The sequence below is a fragment of the Apteryx rowi genome, unplaced genomic scaffold (genome assembly GCF_003343035.1).
Source record: "Apteryx rowi isolate R43461 unplaced genomic scaffold, aptRow1 scaffold_50, whole genome shotgun sequence".
NCBI lineage: Eukaryota > Metazoa > Chordata > Aves > Apterygiformes > Apterygidae > Apteryx > Apteryx rowi.
The window spans coordinates 374,622-399,597 of NW_020450761.1; the positions used below are offsets into that span (position 1 = coordinate 374,622).

Below are 24,976 nucleotides of genomic sequence, written 5' to 3' on the forward strand. Positions count from 1 at the left end.
TGGTTCTAGGTTACTCATCAGGCTTTCACGCGTAAGTTAGTATCTAGGAGAATATTCGTAGCTTTTTTCTTTTCAAACAGATTCAGTTGGAAAAAGACAACCTTCTTAACTTATTAAATTTCAAAGGTTTAAAAACAAAACAAAACAAAAATGTGCACAGTTTTGAAATCTTGCAGTAGTTCTCAGTGAGCTATTGAGATTTTTTCAGTTGGTGCTCAAACCAGCTAGGAAACTGGAGTCTGTGTGACAGTTTCAACAAATAAAACCCCAAATCATAAAACCTACATGTTCCATTTCGCAGGATATATTCTTTTGTTTAGAATTCTTTGTCTGCTGTTAAAAACACTTAAGAACAGTTGCTAGAGCAGTAAAGTGATACGAACTTATAGTGCAATTTCAGAAAGTTATGTCTCGGTATAGTAACATTGTTATTTTTTAGTATACAGATTTTTCCGTGAGCTGTATACTTTACAATGAAGTTAATCATTCTGTTCTGTATGTGCAAAATATAATCTGATTTCCTCCTTAAAAGATCCTAGCTTAACATATCACTCCAAATACTAGTAGTTTTAATTATATGGATCATCATGGCAAAATCTTGTTTGTTTTTGTAATATTTTTAGAATCTTTTGAATTAAAATGGGGTATTCGCAGGAGAGAATGCTTCTGTGAAGTACAAAACAAATAGGTAAATAGCTAAGATCCCTCCCTTCTCTGAATTTTAGCAGGAGCAAAAACTGAATGTTAAATATGCAAAGAATAAAATCTAACATACAATTTCCAGAGGGAAGAGAGCTTTCAACAAAAGAAAGTTATTTAGTTCTTTGGGCTTTTTCATTTGTAAAGTTTTATTTAATACAGGTCTTCAATTCACCTTATTTTATGTTGTGTCCCACTTACTAAAAAAAAAAAAAAAAAGTTCACTTTAAAATACTCAGAAAAAGAAATGTCCAAGTTCTTCAAATTTATTTGTCATTTCTCTTTCCATACATTCAGATTTTTGAAGTGGTGGGTAGGATATTTCCACATTCATTCCTCTGTTTAATCCTGAATTCTCTAATCTGTATCATGCTTGTGTTAAATCTTGCCAAAATATCTCCCAAAAAGTTAATTATTTGATTGTCTTACTTCTCAAGTGCATCAAAAACAGGTCGCTTTGAAAGTCTGATACTTAAGCAGAAACTCACATCTCCCTACAAAGTTATTACAAATAATTATAGACTTTTCTAGGTTTTATGTAATCTTATCTAGTACTTCAAGAAGTGTTTCCCAGTGTCATCTGCTTGTTTGTCACTGCTTATTTATTCCCCAAAAGAGCTTATCTGTTGCAAGTGGCTCAAAATTGGGGATAGGAGAGGGGGAGAGGAAGTCTTCTGATTACTTGCCCCATGCTTTCTTAGCAAACACCTCAGTTTGTGTCTTGTTCTTCCTTTCCCCTCCCTTTCCCTCCCTCCCACTGTGATGTTTCTGTCTGTAAGATTTTATAATCGTGTAGAAGTTGCGTGGCTTCCAAGTTGGGTGGGCTTAAAGACTCACATTAATGAGATCAAGGAAAGGGACTTCCAGTCCATGTTTTTCAAACCTCTTGTTTGTTTCTTTTGGGAATGAATACCATTAGATTTTGAAGGTGTATTTAGAAAGGTTTTTGCTGCTGTCAACAGTCTGTATTTTCCTTCAGTTAATGTTTTACACAGTATTTTCTTGATCATTTGTTCTTTATGGGAATTGAATTGCTCTAAAATTTTTCAAAAAGGAAAATTCAGCTTCAGATATTAGCTCTTTATTGGAAAAATCCCTTTAAAAAMCATACAGTTCTCAGTCATCATAAAACAGATGGTGTTTGTCTGCAGTCACCTTTACCAATGTATATGTTTCTTGATGCTTATTCAAACTTGTACACAAAATTGTGTGTGCGCTTAATTGGAAATTTTCTTTTATTCCATGGCATCACAGATAGTTTTTCCATAGTAGCTATGTTTAAACTGTAAGACTTCTATGGAACTTTCTTCAGTTCAGTAGATAATGAAGGAAATTTAAGCTACAATTGTCCTCTAATTCCAGTTACAAGTGACCTGCATATGTTAATTGTAAACTTTGTAGAGCTTTTCATGTTATGTGTTGGTTCTCCCCTAATCCTTCCTAGGATAAAAATCATTCTAATTTTTAGACCTTCTTTTTCGTATCACTTTATAAGAGATCAAGACTTTAAAATGTCTTCTCTGACTGTTTTGATGTTGTGTGGCTAGATTTATCTTCTTAGTTTCTTTTGCCATTAATGAATATATGCCCAAAGCATTTTTACTTTGTTTGGTTTTCCCCCACCCACAATTTTTTAGGAATTGATCCCACTCATACTGTGTACAGCCTGCCTCCATCCTGAACCCAAAGAGAGAGATCAGCTTCTACACATACTGTTCAATTTGATCAAACGACCAGATGATGAGCAAAGGTGTGTTTGCGTTTGTGTGTTACGGGACAAGAAGGAACTTTTTTCTTTGTCAAAGAAGCAGAACTAATGGAAACTGAGTATTACTGGATGATTTTAATCAAGTTTCACTAAGCTGACATTTTACTGTTATATTGTTAACAAATTTACATAAACTTTGGGACTTTCCATTTCCATGAACAACACTTTCATATGCAATTTCTGGTTATTGAAATGCAGGGATGTGCTTGATAAGCTGCAGTGTAACATTTCAGTTCCTTTTTTCATAAACATGAACTGAAATGTTTTGTGAAAATAAGCTTTAAGATCATAATTCTTAATAATTGTAGATACAGAAATCAAAATAACTTTTTTTAACTACTGCCTTAATGTATCTTAATGATCCATATAAGTTGACCATTATGCTTAGTATGGGAAAATAGCATGGGTGGTTGCAATAAAAATTCAGAAGACTGAAGGAGAGATTTGGTTTTGACAAGTGTTCAGACCTTTATGTTTGTTTAGTTAAGACTTAGAAATAAAGTATAATCTTACTTTGTTTTTTAAATTTGGTTCTTCCTTACTAGTCAGAGAGTATGACTTTGTTCATACCAATCTTGGTAAGAGTAACCTTAAGGTTGAAAGACAGTACCCTAGCTGGTGTGTTTTCCTCTCTAACAGTGAAAATATTTTTCAGACTCAGTGGTCTGTACTTCTTCCATTGTTTTCATTAGAAATGTTTTGTAAAGCATCTGTATCTGTCATTGTCCTATGCTGTCTTCAACTGAATTAGGCTTTAATGAAATATGTAGAAAGCATTTTTTGAAGATTCTCTGCAACTGAAGTTTTCTGGTGTCTTTCTAAATTGTTCCCATGGTAAAATTTAGAGATGAGGTGCAACTGAAAGAGATGGCTTGTAGACAATAAATAAAAGCCACTTGTGGCACAGTAACACCATGCAGATTGAAATTACATCAAGGTCCAGTCCTTGTTCTACCTCAGGTTCTTCAGAAATCTGCTTCTAAAAATCTGCTGTTATCTAAAATATTTTGAATGCTCCATGCAGTTTGTGAAGATAAAATTATTTTGTGGCTGAGGCAGGCAGGAAGTTGCATGTCCTTTGTAGTCCCTTGTAATTGATTTTTCATAGGATTGGTGGTCTGTCAAATTGATTTTCTATATACCTAGTTAGCTGCAGTTAGGTTTGTCTTTTCCAACAGCTAAGAAAGAAGTGAATCCAGGCTTCTTTTTCCTTAAAGATGTTCATTCTTTGTTGTGAGGTGGAGATGTATATCTAAAATGGGTGACTTATCTCTTACTTGACAGAAGTATAGGTATTGGATATTCTTCAGTCAGGTGCTATAGTGCCTTTAAGTATTTTAAAGACTTTTATATGTATATATGTTATGAATACACATTTTTCTCCTGGAGGGTATGGCAGAATATCGCTCCCAAATTTCTGTTGAGAACAAGAGAGATTCTGAATACAAATTAGAAAATATTCAGAATTTATTCCAGTCAGTATCTTATGCTTATATCATATATTCGTACCGAAGTATATATTATGCATGCTCGTTTTGTGTCTAAATATGTTCAAATAATATTTTAGCGGTTTCACRCAGTATGAAGTAAGCAAAGACTTTCAGGTTAAATCACTAGAAGAGTGGTATTAATTTTCTTATATGTTATTCAGTCAGCTTCTACCATACCATGGAGGCCTACATTACACATTAAAGTGGCAGATCATGGAAGCTGACTTTTATTAGTTTTTGAAATGCATGAGGCTGTGAAATGTGACATTGCATTTATAATAATGAACCCGTTAAAATACATCTTTTACTCGCTCACAAGTATTTGACCATATAAAGTATGTTAACAGTCATTTGGAAAGCCTATATTGTACTTGTTGTCTCTGTGAAAGGCATTTTGGTGCGTGCACAGGTACCATATCACCATAGTCTTGTGCATTTGTTATATATAACAAGCCCACTTTTATCTTCAAGACTTTGCTTATTAATATACTCTTTGATTTTTCCAAATATATATACAGTTCTCTTCTGCAAAGGAACAAATACACATTAGCTTTACGCTAAACTTCTTTCTGGACAATTACATTGTTCTGGATGCCAGGGAGCCATGAAGATAACAGGTTAATGATGGGGTGCTTTAGGACCTGGTTAAAACGTAGTTTGAAATGGAAACTCTTGAGAATATTTCCACATAATGTATCCAGAAGCACCACTCTTGCGGGAGATATGTTAAGCTTAGTGTATCTAATGTGACTTTTCATAGGTTATACAATACCACCTTGCACAGAATGCACATAACTTTTTAACATATTAAGGAAAACTCTAGTAAGCAAGTTTTTAATACAACCTGAAGGATTGGCAAGAGTACCTTGAACTGCATTACGTAAGACTGAATTTCTTGCCAGTCCATGCAGACACTTTATAAAACCTCTAGAAAGACTTAAGTGTTAAATTATGCCAGTTCTGCTCTGTTTTAACTTCTGCCTGTTTCTTTAATCTGATTCCTGATTTCACTTTAGTTTCTGTAAAGATGAAGCAAAATAGTACTCTGCTGAATAGTATTGAGTAGCCTTATGTTTCTGCTTAGGGGGTCATAAGTGCATACCCTGAAAAGAGCTATTTGAGGACAAGCATTCCCAGCATCTTGTTAACAAAAGATGTTGTTACAACAACAAGCCCTTCTACAAAGGCTTCCCCCCCCTCCCCCATACCTGGTCTAGACTGCAACTTTTGCAACAGCTTAGGGTTTAATGGGTGGTTTTTGTTTGGATGACCTGTCCTTGAGACCTTTCCATCTTTCATCTTCTGAATTATTGTCTGTTTTCATATACTTTTAAGACAGTTACAACGTGCCAACAGTATAAATACTTAAAATATTCTTTTTGAACATTTTTTGCAATATGTCAAACTTTCCAACTTTATAGGCAAGGCAAAAGAACATATGGCTTAATTTTCATAAAATTAGATTTCATGGACTTTTTAAAATTAGTTTAGAAAAAAAACTCATTTGTTTTTGCCTATTTCTAGTGGAGTGTATTTCAAGTAATTACTGTATTTTGCTATTTTCTGTGGATATTTCATAAGCGTATATTCTGTCACCCAGTTCTGTGATTAGGTGCAGTGTGTAGGTCAAGAACCAAAGACAGGAACTTTAATAACTACTTTATTTATTGTAGAACTCAGAATAACCATGGGCTTTTGTCTCCATATTGCTATCACATATCCCGTTTTGATTTCTTGAGTCTTATCTAATCATTACCTTTCTGTTTTCCCCCAACCCTCTTACCTTGATCAAAGGTCTGGTTCTCTGTATCTGGTGGAGGCTAAAGAAAAAGAGCTTGCTCCAACAGTTGGCCTAAAGAATGCTGGGAGAAAAATCTTTTTGGTAGACTATTTCTCCTTGAAAAGATTCTGGATGTGATGTCTCTTGTTGGAGTGTGTTGTATAGTAATACTATCTAAGCTAAGCTAAGAAATATCCAGCAGAATCTCTGCCTTTCAACCTTAAGGGCATACTGTTAGCTGCAGTAAGTATTTAGGAGTGTGTGCATGACACTAAAAAGATTTAAAAAATTCATTCTGGCTTTCCTCAAAATAATAATGAGCAAATTCACAGTGATGTTGCAGTCTTACTGCTGAGATGATAAAATGAGTGTGTCACGTCAGTGCGTTATAATTTGAAATCATTTATTTGAGTGCTCGTGTAGGTATGAAAATTGGGTAGAACTGGTAAATTGCATGCAACGTTAGTATCATTTCAGTCCTATCAACAGGAGACAAAGGTAAAAGTCAGAAATCTTAGCAAGACAAATACTTATTTAATGAAAGTTAGAATATCACAAATTACAACTAACTACAATTTTAGATGCCTATAGCTGGATCCCACTGAGCCTCAATGAACTTAAAAACATATAAGCAAAAAAAGGTAAACTTCTTTACTGTGTATATTATCACAGATCTGTCTTCCTTGAATCTCTCCCTATACCTCCACTTTTAAGTTTAAAACATTGCATACTTTGTACATAGAACTTCATTTTGTATATAGCCCTCTATGAGGAAGGTGATTCCTCAAAGGGTTAAAAAGCAAGTGAGATAATGGGGCAAATAATGAGGGATTTCTAAAATTATTTGAGGACAGAAGTTACTCACCCAGATGCTTGCACTGGTAGGTCATAAGGTAGATCTACATTTTAAGTTTTTTGGATCTTTATAGTCACTAATAAATATTCAGGAGTCAATAGAAAATATTAGCAAAAAAACTCCAAACTTTTGTTGAAAGTGGAACAACAGTCTATTTTCTTGCAAACTTTAGGGAAAGAAGAAATCACTTTAAAAAATGCAAGAATATAACTACAAATGATTTGGGTGATCATTTGTACTATTGATTGATTAACTGCTACCTTTTTAAAATGGCCTTTGGAAGATTTTTGACAAGAGTAGTACCCAGTATTTTTGGAAAGATGACAGTAACTTGTATTTTAGATATGTTATAAAACCATTTCATAAGAAGAATTAAGTTACTTGTTTTGAACAAAGGTCATTAAAACTCACAAGTGTTTCTAAATAAAAATAGTCTGTGTACTTGACTAAAATATTGATACTGTGATAGAACTTAGATCATGTCAGTCCATAGTGAAATATAGTATTCAGTAATAAGAATTAAATCAGATATTTAGTTGGAGATTTCCAATCTCACAGATTGGGAAATCAGAGATTCCCAAATCAGAGGTTTCCAGACTCTGGGTCATAGATTTTTAGATCTTTAGATCTGCTAGTTTCTGGAAAAGGCATATTAAGGAGAAGACAATTAGTGACTTTCAGTTTAAGATATTGCCTTTAATTCAGGGTGTATGGTGTGAAATTTTGAGTGTCAAAAATTATCCATTAGTCTAACAAGCTTGGGAAGCAGTCCCATAAACAATTCCTTGATCTGACAACTTCTCCTTTTTCTACCTTACATAATAATAAGTGCATCATAAATTATAGAATTTTTCTCAACTTTATAAACAGCTTAAAGCATTAAATTTATGTTTTCAGACAGATGATACTGACTGGGTGTGTGGCATTTGCCCGACATGTTGGACCAACACGTGTAGAAGCTGAGCTTTTACCACAGTGTTGGGAACAGGTAACTGAACATTTTGTGTTTTACACTGTTAAATCAGTTGCAGCTTCATAAGTTTTGGAGTTATTTGTTTTTCAAGGGAGGGTTGTTTTGTTTTTTTCAGGAATGGCTGTTCAAAAATTTTTTCAGAAAGATGTTTGGATATTCTTTAGCCTCAGTTTATGTACATTTTTATAAGGTTGAAATGAACTCAAAACCAGAAAATTTGCCAAAGACAATCTGGAGATTCTAGTTACCTGCATATACCTGCACATGTTATATTGAAATGCAGGATGTACACACATTAATCAGTGGTGTTGTCTAATACTCCCCATGTCAGGTAGGTGCATTTATAAATTTCATACAGTAAATACCAGACTGGAAATCCATTTTCACTCTAAGATGTCATTCACTGATTTTATATTGTAAGTAATAAGTACTCAGAGCAATGTCCATACTTTAGCTAGTTTAAGTTCTTTAACAGAAAATTAAAGATCAAAGTGGGTCAGAAAAAGGAAATAAAAAGCTTCTGGAGATGGGCACAGCTTCCACACCTGTAAGTTCAGCCTGAAGCATACATGTGACTTCTAGAATCACAGTGCCCCTTTCCACAAATACTGTGAATTAATAAAAATAACTGAACAACCAAACTGAAATGTTCTTCCTGTTTCATCTGAGGCATAGAAACAGGACAACATGAGTTCAGGTGAAAATGCATGATATTTTCCTATCATAAAGAAGAAAAGAGAATTCATCATTGCCCAAAGACAGTGAGTAAATAAGCCATAACAGAGCAGTAATGCTTGCTGTGATGCCATCTTTCTGGTCTGATAATTGTCTACTGGTTCTCCACTTGCATAAGTCAGCCATCTCTACAGGATGCATCTGTGTTTCACAACAAAGTCCAAGCATTAAGAGTATTAATGCTTTCTGACAGTAGAAGTACGTACTAGAAGCAGCATTTGTGCTCATTTGTGTGACTGATGTATCTGTTAATCAAATGGAAGACCCTTGGAAGTAGTACTAGAATGTAAAATAAGCCATCTTTGTTTTCTCAGTTCTCCCAATGTGTTTTAGGCAGTGTTTAAAGGAACCAGTCCCAGCTCAGTAAGAGCACATCATTGTCACAACAGGTTCTTGCTGATATAGTTACTGATACACCAGAGAAATCAGTCCAACTTTACTAGTGCAGTATATCAGGCTGCCAAGCCATATGCCATCGTTTCATATATTTAATGCATTTTGCCAGATTTTGTTTGCAGTATTGAAATAAGGTCAGTCTTTTCTCCAGCAAAATACCAGCTGATTATCACTGTTGCAAAACTGAGATAGGAGGAACTCAAAAGTATACACAGAGTATAATTTTCTGCCTTCTCTCAGTAGATGCCTTGCTTGTGAAAGCATCGGTGCAGTTGGGCTCTTAGCTAAAATCTGTTTATGCATGCAAATTGGCTAGGCCCTCAGAAGATCCAGCATTTTCACCCAGATGTTCTGGACCTCAGAGCCATCAGGCTAGTCTTCATGATCTTTCTATCTGCTTTTCACAGCTCTGCATGTATGATTTCATGGCCTGCTCATCTGAGTTTAGTTCAGCCTCTGTAGATGCTGAAAGCTTGCTCAGAGGTAGTGACCAACTAACTTCCACAGAATGTAATTCTAGTTATTAAGGACAGAGGCAAAGAAATGGCAATAAACATTTTACATTTATGTTAAGTTTCTCGTGGGCTAATAAACTTCCCTCAGCACGAGCCTTATGGAAATTGGATTCTTTTTTCTTTTGTTTGTCAATATGTCTTTGCAATATCAGGGATGACATTTTTATTGTCTTGCTGGTCCATCTCAACAAGGTGAAACTAGTTCCCCCNCCAGGTAGGCAGAGCTTCAGAAGGTTGAGCGTATGTCTAAGGCCAGTAGGGAATTTGCATTTATTAGCATTTTCTATCTGATGATGGCAAGAAAGGTGCCAAGTAAGCCAAAGATACTACAGGAATTACAGCAGTCTGTTGCATGCCCATAATGTTTTTCTTCTGTGAAATCTCCCTGCTTCCAAAATATTAAATATGCCCTGTTGAAGGATGAATGCAAAACATTCGACACATACTCAGAGAAGGTTCTCCCGTGCTTGAGACTTCAGTTTAGTCCTGAGGCTCATGATTTGTTCATATGAGTGTCTTTCAAATGATCCTTGCAGAACTTCATCCTTGAGAGACTTCCTGGGGATTTCAGACCAGAAGAGTGATAAAGTTGCAAATATTAATAGTGCGTTAATGGTCAAATCCCCCTGTGCAGCATGCTGGGGTGGTAGTAACAGCTTGCCCAAAGTTGATTCTTAGTATGGCTTCATAGTTTCTCTTAAGCCAATAAAATTGACAGGAATCACACAATGGATGAGGTTGAAAGGGAACTATGGAGATCATCTAGTCCAATCCCCCTACTCAAAGCAGGGTCAACTAGAGCAGGTTGCTCATGGCCCTGTCCAGTCAGGTTTTGAATATCTCCAAGGATGGAGACTCCACAACCTCTCTGGTCAACCTGTTCCAGTGTTTAACTGCACTCACAGTAAAAAGGCTTTTTGTTGTTTTTAAATGGAATTTCCTGTATTTAGGTCTGTGCCTCTTGTCCTTTTGCTGGATACCACTAAGAAGAGCCTGACTCCATCTTCTTTACTCTCCTCCCAACATATATTTATACAAGTTGATAAGATTCCCACTGATCCTTCTCTTCTCCAGGCTAAACAATCCCAGCCTCCCCTTATATGTCAGATTCTCCAGTCTCTGAATCCTCTTCATGGCCCTCTGCTGGACTCACTCCAGTAAGTCTGTTTCTCCTGTACTGGGGAGCCCAGAACTAGATGCAGCTCTCCAGATGAGGTCTCACCAGTGTTGAGTAGAAGAGAAGGATCACCTCCCTCCACCTGTTGGCAATGCTCTGCCTACAGGATGCTGTTGGCCTTCTTTGCTGCCAGGACACATTGCTGGGTCACATTCAACTTTTTGTCCACCAGGACCCACATTTGCTTTTCTGCAAAGCTGCATTCCAGCAGGTCGGCCCCCAGCCTGTACTGGTGCATGGGGTTATTCATCCCCAGGTGCAGGATTCTGCATTTTCCTTAGTTGAACTTCATGAGGTTCCTCTCTGCCCATTTCTCCAGCCCGTTGAGGTTCCTCTGGCAGCACAACTGTCTGGTGTATCAATCCCAATTTTGGATTGTCTGCAAACTTGCTGAGTATGTGCTCAGTCTAATCATCTAAGTCATTAATGAAGAAGTTAAACAGTATTGGCCCCAATATCAACCACTGAGGTACACCATCATAGACTTGCCTCCATCTGGACTTTGTGCTGTTAATTACAACTCTCTGAGCCCAGCAGTTCAACCAGATTTCAGTCCACCTCACTGTCCACTTAGCTAGCCTCTACTTCATCAGTTTGTCTATGAGGATATTACAGGAAACACTGTTGAAAATCTTACTAAAGTACTGCCCTCCCCTTGTCTGCCAGACAGTTGTGTTATCATAGAAGGCTATCAGGTTGGTCAAGCATCATTTACCCATTGTAAATCTATGCTGACTATTCCCAGTCACCTTGTTTTTCTTCATATGTTTGGAAATGGTTTCCAAGATTATTTACTCCATCACCTTCCTGGGGTAGAGGTGAGGCTGACCATCCTGTAGTTCCCTGAATCCTCCTCCTTGCCCTTCTTGAAGAAGTGACATTTGCATTCTTCCAGTCCTTGGGAACCTTCCCTTGTTGACATGACCTTTCAAAGTTATCAAGAGTGGCCTTACAGTGACATTGGCCAGCTCCCTTAGCACTCATGGATACGTCTCATCAGGAGGAAAGGACTTGTGTATGTCCAGGTTGTTTAGATGCTCCCTAACCTGATCGTCCTCTACTGAGGGTAGGTTTTCCTTGCTCCAGACTTTCCCATAGATCTCAAGGACCTGGGATTTCTGAAAGCAAATCTTACCAGTAAAGACCAAGGTGAAGAAGGTAACAAGTACCTTGGCCTTTTCTATGGTAAGACAGTTGTCTTATCAAAGCTACACACTGCATGGCAAGAGAGAGAAATAGTCATACTACATGCATATCTTATGTGACAGGATTGACCTATTCACTTTTCCCTGTCTTTTTATTCACAAAGTGTATTGAAATGTATCAAACGTTTCATTGTGCAACCGTTAGTGCTTTTTTCTGACTGACCATTAAAGCTGACTACACTAGGATGCAAACTTGTTTTAAAGTGTCAGTATCAAAGTCATAAGGCAGAATTTTTGAATGACCTTTGAGTAGAAAGGAAAGATAGGCAGGGCAGGATCAAGAGACTCTCAGGAACAGGAGCTTTTCCCAGTTGCATCTCAGATGTGAGGTGTTTCTGCTGGCCTTGGGTGCAATAGCAAGCAAATATTGTTGGCCTAGTACATGTTGTCTTTGGACCCTGATTGCTCAGCAAGACCTGGGCAGCTGTGCTACACTGGTGGGCTCGGATCACTAGAGGGCACTTGTGTAGTTCTTAGAGGAATTGTACTCCTGAAGGGCCACACAAGACAAAATATTTTGGGAAATGGCAGCTCATAAGTTACTCAGATTCTTGGAAGCGTATGTTTTATGTCAATCCCATATAAGCTTATGCATAAGCATAAGCTGTTTTGCACCCTTTTTTTTTGCACACACTCTTCTCAGATTCTTCTCTTACTATAAGCTCCAGTCTACAGGACAACTGAAGAAGAGTATAGCTGCCTTTTCTTCATGACCCAGTTCAGGAATTAGAGGCTGCTTAGTACCCATATGCACTTCTGCAGGCACAACCAGTGTTTATTTAAACAGGTGCATGCTTATCCCTGCATTGCAGTTCATTCTAGTCACATTTTGAATACTGGTTACTGCAAAGCAAATAACCGTTCTATTTCTCTTCACCAGATCAACCACAAATACCCAGAGAGACGGCTACTGGTAGCAGAATCCTGTGGAGCTCTAGCACCTTACCTTCCTGTAAGTGTTAATGCTGACTCTTAACACTTTCCCAGTGAAAGCAAGGTGGCAATCTGTTGTGTGACATAACCATTCTTTATCTTCTTAAATATTCTGGAGGGTGTACATCTCATGTAGACGCTTGCATTGTATATCACGTATATGAGATTCAATAAATGAACTTAAGGAAGAGATGGCTTGTTATAAAGGAAGACAGCTCAATCTAGCTATAAAATGTCTTGATAACCAGTATGGTCTGACCAAACCATCTTTGTTTCAGTAAAGATGAAGTAAAGATAGGCCTGATTAAGGAAATCACCAGTGAAAAAAATAACTGGCACCCAGTAACTGAGTTTTTCTGACACTATGGAATGCTTGACATCAAGAGAGCTGCCTAGCAAAAGAAGCAGCAGAATGTAGTCAGTGGCAAGCTGGAATTTGGAGCTTCTGAGAAAGATGAAAGCAACCTAAATCAAAAACCTATTTCTCTGATTTAGCAGCAGAATGATTAAAAATTCTCTTTTAAGTGCTCTTGCAAGTCTAGGCCTACAGTAGGTTTTGGCTGTTACTTGTTTTCAGTACATGCTTCCATAATAGTTAAAGGATCCAAGTTCTGTCCTTAGTAGAACAAAAGGATCTCTATTGAGGCTACTGACACTTTATTTTGATTCATCCTCTTCTGCAGTGAAGACTGGGTGGATAATATTCATAAAGAGATCCACAGCTGGGGGATGAGTTTGTTGCTCAAGAGCACTAATAGAAGAGCAAACATTTATGAAAAATGGTATAAGCAATTATATCTTGTTTCATCACATTTAACAAGTGTGTTTCTTGTTTACAAACAGAAAGAAATTCGTAGTTCATTAGTACTTTCCATGCTTCAGCAAATGCTAATGGAAGATAAGGCAGATCTGGTACGAGAAGCTGTGATCAAAAGCCTTGGCATCATCATGGGATATATTGATGATCCAGACAAATATCAACAGGTATCATTTGGGATGGATTCTATATGTATGAAGTGTCTTCTACAGTTATTTCATGAATAGGGGAATGTATAATTTCAGATATTTTCATTAAATTGTTTCAGATACTTTTAGAAATTTGGATTGTTTATGTGAATGTTGCTTTTTATTATATCACCAAGACCAAAAAGAAAACAAATACTTATAATTATCTTTATTACTTCAGGTGTAAGCCTCATACAGAATCTTCTCTAATGATTCATAATTTGCATTCAAGAACACTTCACTATTCCCCACCAGAAGCTATTAACCAATTTGATATCATCATTTGCTAACAAAGATTAGTCAACTACAACAAAGCCTAATTGTAGTTCATCTTAATACTATGTAATAATGTTTCAGATACCTGAAACTGAAGATTTTCTCTTCCTGTCTTTCAGTTTTTGAAGGCAGAGAGGTAAAAAGGTGTTTGACTTGGACCACCTACTGTTTACCTTTACAGGCGAGATGGGAATATCTGTTAAAAGACCCCCATGTACTACCTTGTTGTATTTTTATTAGTGCAAAATTTATAAAATTGATAATAGTCTACTTCAGATCTGGGCATGTTTTGTGTAGTTTTGGGGGTTTAGGGTTTTTTTGTAAATTGTAGGAAGAATAATTATATTCTTTACTGTCTTTTGTCAGGGTTTTGAACTGCTGCTTTCAGCTTTAGGAGACCCTTCAGAACGTGTAGTTAGTGCAACACATCAGGTATTTTTACCTGCTTATGCTGCCTGGACTACAGAGCTGGGAAATTTACAGTTCCATCTAATACCTACGCTGCTTAATAAGATTGAAAAATTGCTCAGGGTATGTGTTCAGCTGTTCCTACATTGGAGAATTTTCTCTGTATCTTTATTACCTGTGTAGACTTTTAAAAAATATATGAAAATGTAAATCATTGCTATTTATGTTCTATGGGGGAGAAATTTTTTGGAGATTTTTGTTACAGCTCCATAACTTCTACTTGTATATGTGGAAAAACAGATGCTTCTTTAACAATATTTTGTTTCAGAGCCTGACAGTCAAAATGTAGTTTGGAAAACTCTTGCTTCTGGCTGTGATCAGAAAACAAAAATGTGTGTTGTTTCAAATACATTTGACCTATATTTAAATTGTTTTTAAGTGTCACGTAATGGAGTGTTTAATTAAGTGCAATATCTATTGAATTAAAAAAAAAAAAAAAAACAGAAGAATTGAATGGTTTAGTAAGTGATTTACAGTTCCGGGTTAGTTTATCTGCAAATTTAGTTTGGTAGATATCTGGAAAGTGTTGACAGCAGATTATAATAGTAACGCACTTAGCCAAGATGCTTATTTTCAGAGTACAGGTGACTGGTTTCTTCAGTTTTTAGGTGCATTGGTCCCTAAGACCGAGAAATCAAACTTCCAAAATGTGCTGAAATGTCTTCCTTCAGAATATCAGTAAGTTCATGGACGTGAACCACTAAATGCAGAAGGCTGCATTGTTTTGTTCTTTTGAGAGTAACTGTCTTAAGGGAGACAAGGGGGTTGGGTGATGACACAAAGTAAGCTTGTGGTCAGGATAAATCAGGATATAATGAATGTTTCTGTGTAAAAGTTCATCACAGATGCATTCCCTGGAAAGTGATAAACGCATGCATAAGCAACCAGACCATTAAAATTGAAAGCTTTAACTAAATGTCCTGTTTGTTTCAGGAAGGAGAGCATGGCTTGGATGAACATAAACTCCACATGTATCTGTCTGCTCTGCAGTCACTGATTCCTTCACTGTTTGCACTGGTGTTACAGAATGCACCTTTCACAAGCAAAGCTAAACTTCAGGGTGAAGTGCCACAGATAGAAGGTAAATGATTAGTTTGAAATCTGAAAAGTGGGTGTTCTAGAAACCAAGTATATTTCGGTGGCAAATCTCAAAACACTATATGGTATTACCATTACTATTAAATGCAAAGGAGGAATTCCAGAAAGAGACCGTAGGGTGCATTTAACTGGAATTAATGTGTATTTCGGGTTACTACATAAACATTAGTTGCAGAATTCCTGTATAAGCTTTAAATTTTTATAACACACTGTCTACACAGTAATGATTTAAATTTCTGCTTCCAAGCATTTTTTCTAATCCACCATTTTTTTTATTGTATTTTCAGAGAAAGCAAAAACAAAAGATCAAATTTGTTGAATCTCTCATGTTGTGGATTTTCTTTCTTTAATATTGCTGAGTTGATGCAGTGTGTCATCCTGTCCTGTCCCATCCCCCCCCACCAGATTCCAGCATGGGAAGATTTGTCATGTCCTTTTTCTTTGTTCTGTTTTTTTTTTCCTTTTGGGAAAAATGTTCTCTACTTCCTTTCCCCATCTCTGACTCCCACTCTACCCCTGTGGAATAAATCAGTCTTAGACCTGAACCCTTATCTGGTATTTAACTAATTACAAATATCAGGTTATTGATAAAGAGGAAATACGTAAGACATGACTGTTCACAAAATGATTGCCAGTAGAATAAAGGAGAACTAAATGCCTTTTGGCTAAAATTGTTTGCGGTATTCTGTGCTGTAGGTTGCAGGCAGAATGCCTTATCTGTGTCCAGTGGCATGTTTTTTTTGTATTTGTAATTCAGTGACTTGCAATAAAATAATTTTTGTCCTAATACACAACATGAATTCTGAAAAAATTAAGCTCTTCCTTCTGATACATCTATTAAATGCTTTTTCATATTAGTCTGCTGTAGCAAATCCCTAAGTAATGCTTCCTTTTCCCTGGCCTTTTCTGTGCTTAAGCAAGCTGCTTATCAGACACAAGTGTTTTTCATCTCTGTTTTTATTTTTTCCTACTTTTTAAAAACCTTTGAGGAAGTAAAGCAATCCTTAGTTGGCCTTTGCAAAGGGTTCCAAAGAATAGCTTTCCACTATTAGCCAATAATAGCTCAAGAAGCCTGGCTTCAGTTTCAGTGATTTCTTACAAATCAAGAACTTTATCAAGTGGTAAAAATATAGCCTAGTGCAGGAGCTTTGTCATCTATTCTGTATCTGCATAATGCTCTGACAGAATGGATAAGCTATTAGTGAAGTTATTTGATCATCTCTCCCAGTCTATACTATATTTTCTTCTATTACAATCAGTTTATTAAGGTTTTATTGGTAATACCTGCTACATAGAGGTGATAATACTGTGTGTGAAGATATAAAGAATGGGTTACAAATTTACATTTAAATGAGCTTGGAAAGTTGCAGTATGTTATGTGTATTAATGTAAAAATGTTAAATATGCCACTGTTAAACTGTTTCAGCTGACCTGAGTCATCTGAAGATGAACACTTTTTCCCTGAGTTGTTACTGCTTAAATAAGGAATTCAAAAATTTCAGGCTTCAGCCTAGTCTGACAGTTTCTTCTTTCACAGAGATGGAGGAAAAAAATCTCATGCACTTTCCACTAATCTAGTAACGTTGCTGGAACTGTAGGAAACAGTAGGAAAGATTATGTTGTCCTTCAACTTCATTGCTGAATAATTGTATGTATGTTTGAGATAAATTGAGAATAATAGAAGCAATGTAATTATAAAAATGTTCTTGGTGTAGCAGGCTTTCAATTCCCAGATACTTAAGTGGTATAGAATCTTCTGAGGTTTTGCTTCTTATCTGTAAATTCTTATCTTCTGATCATTTAAATAATAAAGAAGCTTGGGGGAGTGGGAGTGTCAAAAATACTTTATGTATAAAGGTTGGAACAGTCTGATTAAAGTGTAGCATTAGAAGTCAGGAGGCCTTGTCTCCTAGTCATTCTACTATAAACTTGCGGTATATTCTTTGGGATCTTCCATAATCCCCCTGTACATGCATTTTCTCTTTTTAAAAGTGAGGGTAATACAGTCTCTTCGGAGTTGGATTTAACTCACTGATTTTTAAAAAGCAATTTGACAAGCTTAGATATAGGGTACTAAAAGGTTTCAGACTTTCTTTCCTATCTTTATTGACATCACTTCCAAGGTATTTTCATCTCTTTTGTTCGTGATGGCTTGTTCTGTGCTGTTTCAGTGACTAGATTTCCCCGACCCGTATCACCTCTTCAGGATGTGGCAACCATCATTGGAAGCCGTGAACAGTTAGCAGTGCTGTTACGACTTTATGACTATCAGCTGGAACATGAGGGTACCACAGGATGGGAGACTTTGCTATGGGTTGTCAATCAGCTGTGAGTTAGTTTGTATCTCCTGGCTCCTAATATTAAAACATGTAGAAGTTTTTAAAATTCAGTAGTTCTTAAGCATGAATATGCTTAACAGTTATTAAAAATTAAAGTATGGTTATGTTTAATTGCTACTAAATTTAAAAGAGGAAAAAAAATAATTTCTTAGGCTTTTTAAATTTCATGCATGGAAATGACTTATCTTGATTTTATTCAGGAAATATCGACTACATAGTGAGATCATGTAGGTAATTACTTGCTCCAGAAAAATTTACTTTCATCTTTGCAATGGCATAGCCAATCCTCTGTTGAAGTAAAGATTCTTGCATTCTGAGTGTTTCCTGAAACAGGTCTACAGTAACAGATGTCTGAAAATATGGGTCATGCTTTTCTGGCACTGAAACCCCTGCTTTCTTCAAGTGTCAGGAATTGTAGAGAATGTGTAGATAATTTTATTAGAACCAATGAGGCTAAATACATATATTTACTAGCACAAACTCTATACATACAAATAAACTTGGAAAGAAACAAAAGATCAGAGTAGTGTGTAATATCCTTTTGTCTCCTGATTTTTAGGTTACCACGGCTTATTGAAATAGTTGGCAAGATCAATGTAGCCTCAACTGCCTGTGTCCATGAATTCTCTAGGTTTTTCTGGCGGCTTTGTAGGACATTTGGGAAAATTTTTACAAACACTAAGGTAAGACAGTGCCTCAAATATTCTTCCAAAAGAATGCTGTGGTAATATAAATTATCCACATTTATGGTATGTCTGAATACAGATGTTTTATGTGACCATTTATATTTGCCTGTCATATTGACGCTTTCCCATTTGTACTTTTAAACCTGCTGCTTTTAAACCTTTGTTCACATCCTTTTGTATTCTGTGTTCATCTTATGACAATTTGGGAATTTTCATCTTGTCCAACAGGCATTTAGGCAAAGATTTTTTAACTGTAGTTTTCATATTTGCCTTGTGAATGGCATACAGAGCGGGAGAGATTATCCTAATTCTAGTGATTTCACAATTCTGTTCCTTCAGAACAGCATACTTTCCAAGGTTTGTCACACACAAAATACTTCAGCCTGTACTTGATTGGTAATTGAAAGTGAATACTCTTCCTGCTCAAAGTATTTTTCTATAAATGATGTATGAAAAGTTTTATCAAAGAAATGTATCAATTTTTCTCAATAAAATATTTTCTAAATATTCATTGGAAAATATTCTAAAATGAAATGCTGAAACACTGGAGGATTACCTAAAGATCATATTACAAAACAGGGCTGATATTGTATGCTGCATCTATAGAGGAAATTAATATCAGGATCCAGTCTTTGAAACCCCCTTCTGTATCTTTAGAACCCTTGCTTTTACAGAGGTGTTTTGATGTTAATTATCACACCTGTGTTTTGGAAGAGAGCTTTTTGGACAACAGCAAAGATGTAAAACCAAAAAGCTTTTTTACATAAAGCTTTGTGGAACTGTAAACCTTGAAGCGCAACTAAGCAAACTGCCAAGAGACTTCAACTCTTGATATCAGGAGTGGTAAATGCTACCTCATTGTAGCTACTCAGCAGAAGATTTTATTCTCTTACATCATACTTTCAATTTTTAAAAAACCTGCTCTGCTTTTTAAAGATTTTATTTCTCCCCCCCTCCATCTTCAAAATGTCCTTTTTCTGTTTTTTACCTCTTATTTTTATAAGTTAATTGACATTGGTAACAGGTGTTCTTAAATGGGATTCATCATCCTTTGTGTAGGTCAAACCACAGTTCCAGGAAATCTTAAGACTGTCTGAAGAAAACATAGGTAAGTAGCTTTTTGCTCAAATGAACAAAAATTGATCCTAACCTCAGCTGCAGAAAAACAACAAAAAACTGTCAACCTCTTGTCCAAATAACATCTTGTTGGACTAGAGTTCTCAAGTTTGTCATTTTCTAAAATGTTGAAAATCTAATCTTAATCATAATGGAACACTCTGAAATTAGACATTGCATGTGTATAAATAAAACAAAATCGCAAATCAGAATTCCCTTTAAACATAATTTTGGCATGCATATATATGTATGTATTTATGTGTTTGTATATATATAAATTCTTCATACACATACATGCACATATATATATAATATATAAATTCTTAAAAATATATGTGTATAATATATGAATAAATATTGAATGTTTCATTAGATTCCACAGCAGGTAATGGAGTGCTGACAAAAGCCACAGTTCCCATCTATGCAACAGGGGTCCTTACATGTTATATTCAGGTAGGTTTGGTTGTTTTGTTTGTTTATTAAGTTTATACTAATGAATGAAAATTCTTCTACAAAAAAAATGTTTTCTTTGAAAACTTTCAGTGTCTTTGGGCTTTGAAGAAAGTTGGATGAATAGGTAGCTTTTAATGCATTTGAAGGCAATGTTTTTCAGTCAAGTTGTCTAATATATTTAGATGGTAGTTTCCACTGTTAAAACCTGGATTCAGTAGATCATAAAATAATGTCAGGCATCTTGACCACTGTTAACTCTCAGACATTGACAGCTATCATATGCCTTTATCAAAGATATTAACACTGTTTAGTAAATGGTTTCTGGGTCATTTAGCTGTGGCCCTTGCAAACCATAATTTTGTACCATTCTCTGAAACAACTAAGCAAGTAAATTGCCATTTTGAGCACACTTTGGGTCCTCAAATAGTATTACCCAATACTAAAATAAACAATAATCCTCCAATAACCAGCAGTTATTACCTGGCATATACATACTGGCTCACAGGAAAAAATAAATCCTCCATCTTCTCACAGATGTGTAGTGTGTTGTGAACAATCAGAAAGGCTAAATTTAGTTTCTTTCTTTGTCTCTTTCATAGCTTTAGGTCATCAGGACTGTAGCAATACTTCTACTACATTTAATGTTGCGCACTTTTATTTTAGGAAGAAGACCGCAAACTGTTAGTTGGATTCTTAGAAGATGTAATGACCATGCTTTCACTATCCCATGCTCCTCTTGATAGCCTGAAAGCTTCTTTTGTGGAACTGGGGTAAAGGATATATCTTGGAATTAACTAGATCTAAAGTACATTAAAAGCTTTTATTAAAAGCCCATAATCTGTTTTTGACTGTAATTTTAATAACTGTGATGCTTCAGGCAAATAAAGAGTATTCTTACTTTTTGTCCATGTAGTTTCATGAAATATAAACCTTTAATCTATAGTTTAAAAATGAGGTGGTGAAAAAAAATTTAAGTGTAAAACTTAACACATCAGTCATTAAGTATTAAATAGGAATTCATTTACTATTTACGATATTGATTCCTGATGTTCTAGATGACTATTTGCTTTCAATTCAATGTCATAATTTATTGAAAATACTGTTCTTAAATTGGGGGGGGGCTTTTTTTTTTTTTTTTTAAGAAGGAACTTCAAAATACAACCTATTTTTGTAGGCAGTAACTGTAAATGTTGTGCTTTATGTAAACCTTCAGAAGGCATAAACTTCTAAGTTTTAGACTTCTAAGCAATGGGTTTTTGAGACTGCATTTTTCATTTTATAGATATAGGATCTCTAGAGTTTTGGGGGTTTTTTTTGATTGCCCAATTGTTTTCTTTTAGTGCAAACCCAGCATATCATGAGCTGCTGTTAACTGTCTTATGGTATGGAGTTGTCCATACTTCAGCCCTTGTTCGATGCACAGCTGCTAGAATGTTTGAGGTAAGTGATATCCAAGCTTTTTAAAACTGCAGTGTGTTTTTTTTTAAAACAGTAATTGAGATAATGTAGCTACATGCTTAAAATTATAAATGGCTTAAATAGCTTGTGTACTGTGTGATGGAGCAGGAAGTTAGTGTTGTATGTTTGCTTCTGTATCCAGTCTCTATTCAACAGCGTATCTTTCATTAAGTAATTTATCATTAGCCACTGCAAGACTTTCTGTAGTAACTGTGTGTGTGTTCCTTGATCTGCTGCTGGCTTGACTGTTGCATTCTGATTACTGCATGCCAGAAAACATTTTCTGATTATGAAAAAGCATTTCATTGCTGAAATGTGTTCAAACCAGATTTCAATATCTTGTCAAATGTGTTTGCTTAGGTCTGTAGGTAAATATAAGCAAGCATCTCTCTTTGAATTTTAACATTTGTTTTTGCTTCGTAACACATTGTTGATAGCCTAATTCACAAGTTACCAATTTTCAACACTGTTTTTTGTATAGTCCTAGTCCATCTGCATTGTGATTCAAATTAGTTTCCATTGGTGCCAGATCTGGTGGTAAAAACATATATTTAATCAATTATGTATTCTTGTAAAAAATTAAATTAAAATCATTTACAGTTACTCTACTTACCACAGAGTGACAACTTTAACTTTTGTGGGCTTTCTCTTAAAATTTATAAATTTGCTCGGAATACAAAGACTGCTACCTTTAACTAATAAGTTTGCTTTGATTTCCACATCATGCCTTTGTTTCATCAAGCATTAATAAAAAAAAAAAAAAGGCATATACAGAAACACTGGGAAGTATTCTGCTTGCTGAACAAAGAGGTGTTACCTTTTTTTTTTTGCGTACTCAGACATTGTTTTTATATCATGCTCCATTCCTTTTTCTTTGCAATTCTGCTACATTTTACTCGCTGGATAGCTTTACAATGGACCTCTAGCTGAATCTGCTTTCTTGTATCCATTTGCGAAAACAAATCTCAAGTCTGCCCTGAAAAGAAGAGCAATAGCACAACCATAACCATTAGTGTTCTCTACTGCAGCTCTGAGAAACACTATGGATAAAGCACTAAACACTATTGTGTGACTTCAGTTAAAATCACTTGACCATTTCTCTTGTATTCCCCTGTAAAAAGGAGGTGGCGATTTTTGGTCTCCCTTAAAATATTTTTGCATTGGTTTAAAATACAACAGGAACATTACTTGTATTTTATATTTGTAACACTAGAGCCTCATTTCTTTTTATTTGGTATAAGCATTAGACAAATCTGTGGAAGACCTCAGTTACCACAGGCTTGTTGTCCTGGTTGCAGTTTCTTTTCTACTCCAACTGCATATGGATCATTTTTAGGCAGCCCTGTATGCTACTTGACTACTTATTTCATAGTTATTTTTTAATTTTTATTAAAGCATAGGCAACTTTGTTGTAGACACTTTTCTCACTTGAAAATACTTTTATTATATTGCCATTTCTTTAGTAACCATAGCATACCTATTTATGCATGGCAATATGGACATCTGGCAAGAGTCACTGCTAATATGCTAATAGTTGGCTTTATTTTTGGAAGATTCCTTCATTCAAGGAATTTCAGACACTTTCGAGGTTGCTCCCTGGCAAAGCCCAGCGAATGGATAATAGGTAAAAGAGAAGCACGTGTCCGCAGCAGGACAGTTACCTGCCGTATTATAAAGATTCTGAGCAGTACAGTGGGCTATGGAGCAGCACAGAGAGACAGCTGTGACTGGACTGTGTTGCCAAACCTTTACAGTCTGTTTAGGAGGGGAAGGATGCAGAAGCGTTTTAGAGCATTCCACCCCTTCCCTCCTGGGACAGAAAGCTTTTGTGCTACATGTTTCTTAAGGCTTAGTATGTATAAATAGCGATCACTAGGTGAACTGTCAGAATCAAAGCACAGGATAAAAACTGGCATTGTCTGCCTTGCTATAAGCGCACATACTGCTATATGGCTTTGCCCATCCAGCTGTTTCTTTCCCTTCTGCGTGCTAATGTTTTCTGTCAGCAGTTTTCCATTTGAATGTTGATGCAAACAGATTTGACTGCTGCTGGTTTGAACATGAAGTGCATAGTTGAGTTACAAGCTTTGTTGGTCTGTTCGGGTTTAAGGTTAGGGGCACTTATCTTCAGAGTGACAATTCAATTATAAAGCATGTTGTATTTTCTGTAAGACAGAGAATGATGCTGTTTACCGTGCTTTACCATAATTAGAAATGTGGCAGCCCACATAGTCATGGAGCTGAGATGATGCTAAATTGTCTGCTAATTATACAAATCCCAAGCATTCTTGTTCAAAGCACTACATTACCTACAAGTTTTTTTCTGAATTAAGATTGGCAAAGAAAACTCAAGTCCCTCTTTGTTCAAAACTGAAAATAGTAAGCATTCTTTATATTAATCAATGAGAAAACTAACAAATTTGTATATGAAGGTAAAATCGTCTTAGTTCAACAATGAGCTATTTCCTTAACAGCAGTTTGAAGAATAGCCCTTAAGCTGACTACATCAGCACTTTAAGTTGATGCCGCTATAAATAATTGTGAAATTTATTAACATTAAAATGTAGCAGTTTAACTGCCACTTCTAAAATACTTTGTGAATAACACATGTAGGAAGTTGCAGCTTTTCCCTGCCAGATGTTCTACAACAGTAATGCACATGCTCTTGCACAGCTTGTCAGCTCTCCCCCCTCCAAGTATTTTCTCTTCCAGTTATTATCTGTACGGCCATAATATGTTCACTGTGCATGCACACACACATATACACTCTCACTCTCTCGTTCATATATTGCTTAATAAAAATAACTGCTTTGCATGAGAAGACTTGTGGAAAGTCAAGTTCCTTCCAGTCTTTCACTACAAACTCTGAATTTAAAAAATGAATCTGAATTTAAGACATGAAGTCAGTTAGAAAAGAGAAAAGCAAGGAATTCAATTTGCTGTCATGATGGAATTTGAGTAATTAGAATATTGCTCAATAGTCAGAATATATTTCAAATTTCCCTCCAGAAACTACTGCTAAGTTCTGTTTATTCCCTAAAAATAGTGAATATATGCAGATTTCCTTACATGAGGTACAAGATGAAAGTATCATGGCTTTCCATGGCAGATAAAAATGATTATTTTGTTGAATGCTAGAGAAAGCTTGGGATTTGTCATTTTTAAAAATTGGTAGTTTTTTATTTGTAGAATACATACATAACTAATGTAAAGGGCACCTGCTACATCCGTAAGTAATGCCTCAAAAAAAGGGGGGGGGGGCACATCTAAATTTAAACAATTTCTAGATATTTATGGATAAAGATGTAAATTTCACAGTGATCTCAGTTTTTAGTATTTGGGATGCATTGCAAAAAATACACCTCTTATTTAGTACACAGAAAGACTTGGTGAAATGTATCCCATGAATAATTCATGTTGTATCAGTTTGTTTTTTTGTTTTTTAACCTGCATAGACCAGCAAGGGTAATTTGGAATGTTTCACATATGCTGCTTGGATGGCTGTTAACTCTAAAGTAGTTCTGAAAGTCTTTGAGGAAAGCTTAGTAGT

The 24,976-nt window shown here is 35.7% G+C and overlaps 1 protein-coding gene across 7 annotated transcripts in view; it reads left to right on the forward strand.

Annotated features, from left to right (window-relative positions):
• The window catches only part of RELCH (RAB11 binding and LisH domain, coiled-coil and HEAT repeat containing), a 79,348-nt gene that overhangs the window by 42,163 nt on the left and 12,209 nt on the right, over nucleotides 1–24,976 (forward strand). For 6 of the 7 annotated variants that reach the window (XR_003255794.1, XM_026079857.1, XM_026079859.1 and 3 more), the window contains 12 exons: nucleotides 2,337–2,449; nucleotides 7,491–7,581; nucleotides 12,475–12,546; nucleotides 13,371–13,511; nucleotides 14,175–14,339; nucleotides 15,210–15,357; nucleotides 17,546–17,702; nucleotides 18,273–18,396; nucleotides 19,459–19,507; nucleotides 19,889–19,968; nucleotides 20,632–20,738; nucleotides 21,309–21,408. Coding sequence is in view for 6 of the 7 variants with exons in the window: in XM_026079857.1 (XP_025935642.1) it covers nucleotides 2,337–2,449; nucleotides 7,491–7,581; nucleotides 12,475–12,546; nucleotides 13,371–13,511; nucleotides 14,175–14,339; nucleotides 15,210–15,357; nucleotides 17,546–17,702; nucleotides 18,273–18,396; nucleotides 19,459–19,507; nucleotides 19,889–19,968; nucleotides 20,632–20,738; nucleotides 21,309–21,408 (1,347 nt within the window). In the remaining variant the exon portion in view is untranslated. Of the gene's footprint in view, nucleotides 1–2,336; nucleotides 2,450–6,329; nucleotides 6,379–7,490; nucleotides 7,582–12,474; nucleotides 12,547–13,370; nucleotides 13,512–14,174; nucleotides 14,340–15,209; nucleotides 15,358–17,545; nucleotides 17,703–18,272; nucleotides 18,397–19,458; nucleotides 19,508–19,888; nucleotides 19,969–20,631; nucleotides 20,739–21,308; nucleotides 21,409–24,976 lie in introns of those variants that run through there. The other variant, XM_026079863.1, reaches the window with a different exon arrangement.